The sequence below is a fragment of the Globicephala melas genome, chromosome 2 (genome assembly GCF_963455315.2).
Source record: "Globicephala melas chromosome 2, mGloMel1.2, whole genome shotgun sequence".
Taxonomy (NCBI): Eukaryota; Metazoa; Chordata; class Mammalia; order Artiodactyla; family Delphinidae; genus Globicephala; species Globicephala melas.
Window position 1 is genome coordinate 98167639 of NC_083315.2, and position 12237 is coordinate 98179875.

General features: G+C 31.9%; 1 protein-coding gene across 10 annotated transcripts in view; it reads left to right on the forward strand.

Annotated features, from left to right (window-relative positions):
- DPH6 (diphthamine biosynthesis 6) overlaps window positions 1-12237 on the forward strand; it is a 442679-nt gene that overhangs the window by 192869 nt on the left and 237573 nt on the right. For all 10 annotated transcript variants that reach the window (XR_009563051.1, XM_060294493.1, XM_060294494.1 and 7 more), the window contains one exon: window positions 10777-10927. Coding sequence is in view for 9 of the 10 variants with exons in the window: in XM_060294493.1 (XP_060150476.1) it covers window positions 10777-10927 (151 nt within the window). In the remaining variant the exon portion in view is untranslated. The remainder of the gene's footprint in view (window positions 1-10776; window positions 10928-12237) is intronic.

The window sequence follows — 12237 nt, forward strand, 5'->3', positions numbered from 1 at the left end:
GAAATGCAAATCAAATCCACAGTGAGATATCATCTCACACTTGTTAGAAGAGCTATTATCATAAAGGCAAGATATAACAAGTCTTGGCAAGGATGTAAAGAAAAGGGAATCCTCATACACCATAGGTAAAAATGTAAATTGGTACAGTCACCATGGAAAACAGTATGGAGATTTCTCCAAAAATTAAGAATAGATCTATCCTATGATCCAGCTATTCTATGCTGATATTTACCCAAAGAATACAAAAACAGTAATTCAAAAAGATACACACATTTGTATGTTCATAGCAGCATTATTTACGACAGCCAAGATATGGAAAGAGTCTAAGTGCTTATCAGTGGATGAATGGGTAAAGAAGATGTGGTATATATACTACATCTTGCTGACAACGGAGTGTAGGTTCTTATCTCATCACAGAAAGTATTCAGAGACAAGACAGGGAGGTCAAGAAGATAAAGCGAGGATTAATTTAAGTGATAGTACACTCTCAAGGGGAGAGCGGGCAGTTTCAGGTCAGTAGCTGCCCCAAGTTTCTTTGGCAAGCCAGTTATGTGGGCCATAGAAATGAAGGGGTGGAATATTCATTAGGGGGGAGGGGTGTGGGGATCATACTCCCTGATTTTCATCCCAGCTCCATCTTCCAAGGGGAGGAGGGATGTCATGGTATCGATGCATGATGGAAGCTTCTTATCTGCAAGGCTAATTTTATTGTAATGAGAGCAAAATGAGCAAAAGCTTATATTCAGACACTGGAGATTCCCAACTTTTCCCACCTTTCTTTGCCTCTAGGACACTATCATCCCAAAATATGTGGTTTCCTGTCAGTCTGGAGGTTCCTGCTTTTCTTTTTCTGCCCAAGCACCCCCATTGTTTACAGGTTGTATGGTTTCCTGCCATTTGGCCTGTGCCCCCCTTTCTATGCTCATATCTAGGTAACTGCCTGCTTTAACATTGCCACTTACAACAACATGGGTGGGCCTTGAGGGTATCGTGCTAAGTGAATTAAGTCAGATGTAAAAAGACAAATACCATATGATTTCACTCATATGTGAAATATATTTTTTCAATAGTAAAATAAAATAAATGAACAAATTAAACAAAACAAAAACAAACACCTAGATACAGAGAAGAGTAGTGGCAACCAGAGGGGAAAGAGTTGGGGGAGAGGGTGAAATGCGTGAAGGAACTCAACTGTATGGTGAGGGATGGAAACTAAATTCTTGCTGGTGAGCACACGGTATTGTATACAGAAGTAGAAATATAATGTTTTACACATGAAACTTATATAATGTTTTAAACTGATGTTACCTAAAGAAAATTTTTTAGATGATTGGGAAAAAAAAAAGAAAGATTTCAAATCAACAACCTAACTTTACACCTCAAGGAACTAGAAAAAGAAGAACACGCTAAACCCAAAGTTAACGGAAGGAAATAATAAAGGTTAAAGCAGAAATAAACAGTAAAGAAGAGAAGAATGATAGAAAAAAAACAGCAAAACTAAGAGTTCATTATTGGAAAACATCAACAAAAACGACAAATCTTTAGCTAGACTAAGAAGAATAGAAGACTGAAATAAGAAACATCAAAGATAGTAGAAGTACATTGCAACTGGTATCACAGAAATAATAAGTATGAGACTACTGTGAACAATTATATGCCAAAAAATTGGAAAACCTACAAATAATAGATAAATTTCTAGAAATAAATGAACTATCAGGACTGAATCATGAAGAAATTTAAAATCTAAGCACACCTATAACTAGTAAGGATATTGGATCAGTAATCAAAAACTTCCCAACAAAGAAAAGTACAGGACTAGTGGTGTCACTGAAGAATTATACCAAACATTTAAAGAATTAACACCAATTTTTCTCAAACTCTTCCAAAAAAGTGAACAGGAGGGAATATTTCCAAGCTTATTTTATGAGGCCAGCAATACCCTGGCAAAGATACTGCAAGAAAAGAAAATCAGGTTATGATATTGTAAGAAAAGGAGACTATAAGTCAATGTCCCTGATGAATGTTGATGCAAAAATCCTCAACAAACTACAAGCAAACTGAACTCAATAATACATTAAAAGAATTGTATACCATGACCAAGTGAGATTTATTCATGGAATGCAATGGTGGCTCAGCACATGAAAATCAGTCTATATTATATACCACATTAACAGAAGGACAAAAACCACATGATTATCTTAACTGATGCAGAAAAAGCATTTGACAAAATTCAACCCTTTTCATGATGAAGGCACTCAACAAACTAAGAAGAGAAGGAAATTACCACAACATAATAAAGACCATAGGTGAAAGCCCACAGCTGTCTTCATACTCAATGATAAAAAAATAAACAGAAAGCTTTCCCTCTAAGATTAGGAAAAAGACAAGCATGCCCTTTCTCACCTCTTCTGTTCAATGTGGTACTAGAAGTCCTAACCAGAGCAGTTAGTCAAGAAAAAATAAAAGGCATTCAAATCAGAAGGGAAGAAGTAAAACTTTCTCTGTTGGCAGATAATATGATCTTATATGCAGAAAACCTTGATTCCACAAAAGTATTATTAGAACTAATGAACAAATTCAGCAAAGTTGCAAGATACAAAATCAACACACAAGTTCAGTTGCACTTTTAAACACCAACAACAAACAATCTGAAAAGGAAATTAAGAAAACAGTCCTGTTTATAATAGCCTCAAAAAGAATAAAATATTGGATTGGCCAAAAAGTTCATTCAGCTTTTTCCTTAAGATATTACACAAAAAGCCCAAACGAACTTTTTGGCCAACCCAATACTTAGGAATAAACTTAACAAGTAGATGGAAGATTTATACACTGAGAACTACAAAGCATTGCTGAAAATAATTAAAGATACAAATAAATGGGAAAACATCTCATGTTCATAGGTTAGAAAACTAATATTGTTAAATTACCCTTACTACCCAGAGCAATCCACAGATTCAGTGCAATTCCTATCAAAATCCCAATGGCATTTATTTTTCAGAAGTGGAAAGTACTATTCCTATGGAATCTCAAAGAACTCCAATAGCCAAAGCAATTTTGAGAATGCAAAACAATGCTGGAGGCTTTACACTTCCTGGTTTCAAAACATATTATGAAGCTACAGTAATTAAAACAGTATGGTGATGTCATAAAGACAGACATGTAAACCAATGGAACAGAATAGAGAGCCCAGAAATAAACCCTCATATTAATGGTTAAATGATCTTCAACACGAATGATAAGGCTACTTAATGAGGAAAGCATGGTATTTCAACAAATGGTGCTAGGAAAACTAGATATCCACATGCCAAAGAATGAATTTGGACCCTTACCTTATACCATATGCAGAAATGAACTCAAGATGGATTAAATGCCTAAACATAAGACGTGAAACTATAAAATTCCTAGAGCAAACATAGGAGGAAAAACTTCATCACATTGCATTTGGCAATGATTTCTTGGACATGATACCAAAAGCATGGGCAACAAAAGCAAGAATATGAAACAAATAGGACAACATTAGACTTAAAAACTTGCACAGCAATGGAATCAGTCAACAGAATACAAGCTACAGTATGGGGGAAAATATTTGCAAACCATGCCAGTATTCAGAATATATAAAAACACCTACAACTCAACAGTAACAATAAGAATAATCCAATTTAAATAATGGCAAAGGACTTAAATAGACATCTCTCCAAAGAAGATCTACAAATGGTAAACAGATGAAAAAATGCTCCTCATCACTAGTTATCAAAGATATGCAAATAAAAACTGCAATGAGATATCAATTCACATCCATTAGGATAGCCACTATCAAAAAAACAGAAAGAATACCAAATGTTGGTGACGATGCAAGGAAATTGTAACTTTTGTGCACTCTTGATGGGCATGTAAAATGGTGCAGCAGCTATGTAAGAAAGTATTGAATTTCCTCAAAGTATTAAAAATAGACCTACCGTATGCCCAGCAATCCAACATCTGAGTATCTATCCAAAATAATTAAAATTAGGATCTTAAAAAGAAATTTGCACTCCTGCATTCATTGTAGCATTATTCACAGTAGTTCAGATGTGGGGACAACCTAAATGTTCATCAACAGATGAACAGATAACAAAAATTGGTATATACATATGATGGAATATTATTCAGCCTTTAAAAAAGAAGGAAATTCCGTCATATGAATAACATGGATGAGCCTTGAGGACATTATACCACATGAAATAAGCTAGTCACAAAAAGACAAATGCTGCATGATTCCACTTATGTGAGCTATCTAAAGTACACAAACTTATAGAAACAAAAAGTGAATGTTGGATGTCAGGAACTGGGGGTAGGGGAGGAAAGCAGAATTGTTCAGTGCGTACAGAGTTTCCATTTTGCAAGGTGAAAAGGTTCTAGAGATATGTTACACAACAAGGTGCATATATTTAACACTACTGTACAACACAGTTAAAGATGGTTAAGATGGTAAATTTTATGTTACTTATCTTTAATTACAATAAAAAAAGATAGCTAGAAAATTTATAAATATGTGGAAATTAAACAGATTTCTAAATAACTCATGGCACAAAGAATAAACCCTAAGTGAAATTAGTAATGTTTTGAATAAATTGCTAATGAAAAATTTGACATATCAAAATTGTGAAATAACATTAAATCAGTGTTTCCAATGAAATTTATAGCCTCAAATATGTATATATATAATATAAGGAGAATGGCAAAAAAATCAATGAGTTAAGCAATAATCATAAGTTAAAGAATAGAAATTTAACCCAAACAAACAAATAATAAAGTTTAAGAAGAAATCAATTAAATAGAATATGAACATAAGACAGAGAAGTGGTTCTCAGAAATGATTAAACTCGATCAATCCGTGGCAACACTGATAGAGATAAAAAGAATGAAGGCACAAATAATCAGTCCCAGAAATCTTAATAGGAAGACATCATTATGATTCCTTCATACAGAAACCTTTCAAGAAAACAGAAGAGGGAACTCATTTTGTGAGGTTAGTACCTACATTCTGTTACATATAATTGACATTTCTTTTGAAAATGTTTTGGGAAGGATGACTGACTACACGTCCTTTCAATGTTTTTTGGAGTATTGCTGAAAAGCCCACTCAAGGAGCATTTATTCTCTAGGAAATAAACTTTAATTTATTACTTATAAACTTACTATTTACTGATTAAAGCCTACAATCTATGAAGTTACTAATTAATATATAGATTTTTGTCCAGTAGGGATGTGAATTATTTCTGTGAAATAGAAAAAGATAACCCCAAAAGTTACAATATTACTGCCCTGTAGGACATTAGCCAGTTTTGATATTTAATACTGGTTTGCATTAGACTCATGAGTCTAATTTCTTTTTAAATATACTTGGAAATAATAAAATCTGATAATGATATTAAGAGGTAGGAAAACTGTAAATCAATCTCACTCATGAACATAGGGTTAAAAATCCTTCACAAAATATTATCAAATTAAACTTGTGATATATAAAATGAATAATACACCATGACCAAGTTGGGTTATTCCATGAATGCAAGGCTTATTTAACAGCTGAAAATCAGTTAATGAATTCACCATATTAAAAGAATGACAAAGACAAAAACATATGATCATCTGCAATAGATAGAGAAAACATCATACCTAAGTGTGAAATGATGAAATCTTTTCATTTGAGTTTAAGGACAGGATAAGGGTGCCTAAAATCACCACTTCTATTCAGCCAGTGGGGAAGGTAAGAAAAATAAATAAATGTACAAGTTAGGGAAAGGGAGAAATAAAGTTATCACTGTTTGCAGATTATGACTGTATAAGTAGAAAATGTAGAGCAGATCTATAGACACATCCTTAGAATTAAGTTTTGTAAGGTTTCTGGATACAAGGTAAATTTAGAAAAATGGTTTTATTTATGTATAACAAGAAAAAGTTCAAGGGCTTCCACTTTTATGTTGAATAACCTTGAACAAATTTTCTAACCTCTCTTCTTTCAGTTTCTTATATAAAATAGGAATGATAATACTGTATCTTAGTGATTCTAGGGCACATTCTTTTCCATTTTTTAACATCTTTGAAATTATGATACAAGTCTTAACAATGATGTCTTAGATTTGATGAAATATGGTATCATATACCTCATAATGTGGTTTTGAAGGTTAGATTAGTAAATACAGTAAATTTAAAATATTTACAACAGTGCCTGGCACTTAACAAATGTTCAATAAATGTTAGATATAATTATGATTTTCTTCCACTATGTTTTTTAATGAGTTATTGTTCGGATAAAGAAAGCTTCTGTTTTTTTTATAGATTCTTTTTGTAGAACTAGCTTACAAAAGTTTTATTTGTAGTATCTTTTTAGTTGATTCCCTTGGATTTCACAAGAATATATACATATTAATTTAATTTGAATATTTTATATCTCATTGTATTCTTTTCAAGTTTCATTTTTTTCCTGTACTCTAAGAACAATGATAATTGCAATAATAATAGCATGATAACAATAATAATGATAATAATGAAAGCCAGCACTAAGTAGAACTTACTGTATACCAAGTATGCTTCTAAGTATTTTAAGTATGGACACACTTGCCTTTTTTCTGTGTACTAGAGTAGTTAAATTATAGCACATTAACTCATTGGAATAGTATATATCCATTGACAGTATTTATTTTACAGGGTATATGACATTGATAATTGCATATTATATATCTTTAAATGATAAAAGTATAATTGTGTATATAATATGAATGTAGATGCATAAAATTTATGCATCTGTAAAAAAGGACAAGAAGAAACATGGAAAATAATTTGTTAGGAAGAAATTCTATATTTTTTGCTTCTCAATTTTCCTTATTTGTGCTAAAATTACATAGTAATCTTTTAAAAATATGTTAATGGTTTATAATCTAAAGATAGTTTTTACTTCCATGTTAAAGGTAGAGGGAAACTTCTCAATCTGTTGCAAATACAGAATTTTTGTGAGAAAACAGAAGAATATTTTTTTCAGTATAATACTTTGTTATATTTGTCCTTTTCAATATATTAAAAATGGGATGAGGAATCAAAGTAAGTCCTTGGAAGCAGTAAAGTAGTTGTGGACAGAATAGAAAAAAAAAATGTCTCAAGAAGAAATAATGATTAATGCAGTACCCCCCAAAAGTAGGTCAGTCTCAAATATTAGAAATTAGCTAATATTTAATAATGCTAATATTAAATAATCATAGTAATATTTAACAATATCAATTAGAAAATGGCTAGTTTAATCATAGAAAATGTTTAAGTTGTTATTTGAGTGATAGTATTTTCACAATGAATGTTAGTATGTTGGGTGCCACATTATATCAAGAAATCTATCCTTATTAAGCAAATGCTATCTAGTTTGATACTTTGCAGCTACGTATTTGACAGTCTCTGTTGATTGTCTTATATGTGTGTGTGAGTTTATGGGTGGTTGATCCAAGTCAACCATATAAAATAACATTTTCTTCTCAAAAACAGCTCTTTTTTCTAATAATTTACTAAAGACAAAAGATTAAAGTCACTTCAAAAATAAGATTCTTCGCTGTTTTAAAAGTAATTTCCCTGGATTAGGTCCAAAGGTAGTTCAAGTTCAGTTTGAAATAAAATAGGAACTGATATCTGCCTATATTTTGGCACATTCTTTAACTGTGACATAATACATAAATAATTTCATACCTTTTTTGTAACCAAATAAAGTTCAGAACAGAATTATATACTCCAGTAATATCCTTCTTACTTTATTTATAATTTAGACCATGGTCTACATGTAGGAAAATATTATACAATGTATTATTTCATATACTATTTAATTGCTTCTTTTCGTCAATTCAGTTTCTATCACTTGGTCATTTATTTGCCTAAATAAGAATATCTGAGAGAATATAAATTCTTTAGGAATCTAGCATGTTTTTAACTTCCTTTTAAGCCTCTCCTGAATTATGTTTCCTAAAAGAATGGGGGGTAGTAATTGAGTCTCCTGAGAACTTTCAAACATACAGCTTTCACTTAACTGGAGACTTTTTTTCCCTTATTCGGGTCAAGTATTTATGTGTATTTTGAATTTCTGGTTTAGACTTTTGACCCAACCTTAATTATAAGTGAAGGTTCAGTTCCATTGCATATAATGGGGCTTTCAGCCTGGAACAAATATTTTTCTAAAGAAAGAGAGGAATTTTTAATGAGTTTAGGATTGGCAATTTACATATCCTCTTTGAGCTTAGTGTATATGCTTACAATTCTGCCTTCCAGTTGGCTTCTCTTTATCATCAGTAGTAATCATAAACCTCCAAAAAAGAAAGCTATCTAATAAGAAAAAATAGACTTGATGTTTCAAACTTATCTTAATAGATTACTTCAGGTTTAATTACAAGTTGTTTAACCCATCTTAAACACAGCTAACTGTTATTAAACAGGAAAAGTAACGAATGCCTTATCCAGAAAAAACCTAGGTTAATTAGTTTAGTCCCGTTACTATTAATTGAACGGCTTCCTATATGCAGAGCTTTTTGCCTCTCCTCATTTTTTTTCCTAGTAAAATCACATTTTTCAGATGAGAAACAAATGTTGTTAGGGATTTTTTAAAATATCGCATTTCCTAATTTTAGAAATAGGTTACATGGGCATTGCTTTGGCATATTTTTACAGTTTTCCTACTAGACTAGATTGTAAACTTGATGAGAGGGGAGATCATTTCTTGCCTATTGACTGCTCACATAACAGTACGTATAACATCGTGGAGCCTAGCATTTATTAGGCACTCAATAAATATTTATTAAGTTGAAGTGAATTAGCTAACTTTTTAAATCTGTCAGAGGATGAGTGATTGATTTAAAGTAGTCCAGGGCCTTACCTATTCATTGCTACTATAGATACAGTAGTTGTTGGAACATGAGGCAGAATATAATAGAAAGTGAGGCAGCAAAATATCTAGAAAGACATCATGTACTTTTGTGTGGTAGGCATAGAAGTAGCATTATCCCATGTCAGTTTGTGTGCATGTACAAATAAAAGTTAGGGTGATTATTCACAGAAAAAAAGTGAACACATTGGAGATAACTCATTGGCAAGTACTGAATCTTAAGGTCAAAATCCTTCTGTAGTGCTTAATGGAGACTTTAAATTAAATAATAATGGATACTTAAAAACTTTACTTGATAATAATTCATATGAAAACAACATTCAGTTAATTACCAAATGTATTTTAAAAATTAAGACACATACACAGATTGGGTATGGATTTTGCTTTGTCCATTTATTGTACTATTTTTTAAGATATCTTACATTTTGTTGTATTTCATCAAATTTTGATGGGAATATTGACAAGATAATTGATGATATTAAAGAATTATTTTTTTAGGTGTGATAATTGTATAGTGGTTATATTTATAAAGAAAAAATAGTTCTCTATGTTTATTTACTGAAATACATACAGATGAGATGTTATGATATCTGGGATTTTCTTCAGTATTATCCAGTGAGGATAAGAAGTGAGTGAAAGTATAGGTGAATAAGATTAGCCTTGAGTAGATAAATGTTAAAGCTGGCTGGCAGGAATACTGGACTGAGATGCCCTCTCATCTGACTGTATCTGAAGGAAAGAAATCAGATAACCCACGGAATTACTGAAACTCCTTTTAAAATTATTGAAAAAAGCAGACCAGATGAGCATGAATAATTTGACTTTTCTAAAGTTTATTGGTTAGTTTTACAGAAAAACATTCAGCATTTTTTCTCAGGTTCATATTATGAAAACCCACATAATGAGAACACTGTGTTTTAATATGAAAACTCAGTTTCTAAAACCACTTGGAAACAACTTTTAAAAACTGGAAGAAAATGTACTTTATTTTCTATTGTGAAATACAAATTTACCTTCAAGCTATATTTTATGTATGTCTCCCTATTTTAAACCAAACTAGAAATTCAATGCATAGTTTGTTGGGATTAGTTGATGAAAGTTGTTCTTTAACGTAACCTTAGTTCTCATCTTTAAAAAAAAATGATGTTTCTTTTCGAGCTGCAATTATAGAATCTCAAAAAAGTATTCGTCTCTATTCTACTTTTAAATTCAAAATTAGGAAACCTGAAGAAGCCTATTTGATGCCCATTAGATACCTATAGTAATTTAGATCCATTGTGCCAATATGCAATAACAAATTTATCCCAGATTGAACATAAATTCAGTTTCCTAAAGGTATGCTCAGTGCTTTGTTTATTTGTATTACTGTGTCCTACTTTAGACTATGGTATTAGTTTATATATTTATTTATTTAATTGAACTTACATAGTAATTGTGCTAACATATGACTTTCTAATGCTGGCCTGCCACTGCATGATCAACCTTTTTTCCTACTGGAATTTAAAAATTTTTTAATTGATGCTTTTTTACTTTATCCCTTTTGCCTTTAATAGCTTCATGATGTTTTTCCCTTTTCTTTGAGCAACTCACAACCTAACTCTGTGCTATTGTATTATAATGCTTTTGCTCCTTTGCATGATTGTAATACACCAGTCATTTGTGTGATTGTAATCTATTATTCCACATTGGTCATTGACCACATTGTGTCACCAATATCTACTATTTCCCATTTTCAGATATTGCATTTTCCTATTAATGGATAAATTTCTTGCTTTTCCTTTTTTCTTGAGTAAATGTAAATTGCATTTATCTATCCAATTTCATCTTTTTTTTTTTAGCTTCCTGATTCATCATTTCTTATTCTGCTCACTAATCTTTATTCTTAGCATTTGACATCCTCAGACAGGCTGTTTATGGGTAACTGCTCATGTGAGGTGAACTGTAATGAGGATAACATCCTTGCTCTCAAAGAGGAAGAAGACCAAAATGAAACTCCACCTCTCATCTGGAAATCATTGACTCCCCTTCTACAAAATAGTGAGTTTATGTTTTACTCAGTCTTTTTTCTCCTTTATTGCTTTGTAGTATAATTGTATATGAAAGCACACATAATTACAACTTACTGTTAATGACTTTTTACCTCCTAACTTTTGTAGATTATTAGCAATACATAATAATAATAATCTGTAATGTTACGGAGCAGTTATTATGAGATGGACACTTTTCTGAGGGCTTCATATGTATCATATAATTTAATCCTAAAGTACTAATTACTAAATATATAACTATTATCATTGTCCCCATTTTGTACAGCTGGTTAGTTGCAGAGAGACAATTCAAACATAGGCATCTGACCCCAAGGCCTGAGCAATTTTAAGCACTATGATATATGGCCTTTAAAAAAAAAAAAGTACAATTAAGGCAATGTGTTTGTTCATGATGCTAAAGCAGCTAGTTGAAAAATGTGGAGTTAATCCAAACCAGATTGTTCTTTACTGAGATAAAAAAAATAAAACTGATCAAATTATATTATTTTCCATTTAAATAATTTTGTAGTATAGAAACAATGTGAAAATTAGTTGTCATAATACCTATTTAGGTGACACTTTCTCTTTCTGTCTTTTAGCATCAGTGGCTTCTTTTTCTTTAAACTTCAAATTTATCCTTTTGCCTAGTTTAAACATGAATTTCTTCTGAAAGCACACACACACACACACCAAAAAAAAAAAAAAAAGGAAATTGTATTGGTTATACAAACACATAAATCATTTTTATAAATTAGATTGTTTTCAGATTTTTAAAATTAGGAATAATAATGTATATTAGAATGTAAAAACTTTAGATTTATAAAGAGTCTTACTAATCTCCATCTTGTGAGCTGATTCAAAGTAATGCAGTGATAACTTTTGTAGGTGACCTGGCATCTGAGGCACAGGTTTTTGGTGCCCTTGTCACGTGCTGTCGAGCACTGCCAAATAGTTTTGGGCACACTAACAATGTTCTACCAAAACTTGGGATGTGCATTGCTCCATTCTTCTGCCTCAGGACTTCCTCTGAAACCAAGGGAGCTTACTCAGCCCTTGTGCCAAGGAAGCCTGGAAGAGTGAGGGAGATATTGTCACTTGCAGCAGCGTTCAACTAATGGGGGACAGGATATTGTGAATAAGTACACCAGCCTGATATCCTTCAGATGAGCAATCTGAGCCACCTTCTACAGAGCTCCTCAGAGAATTCCCAGTAGAATTGATCCTTGATTGCTCAGATCATTAACCCACTCAGTAGCATTGTTGGCTTTTCCTCTCCTGTCTTGCTCTCCATGCCTTCTCAGTCAGCTTTTTGTGATTTAC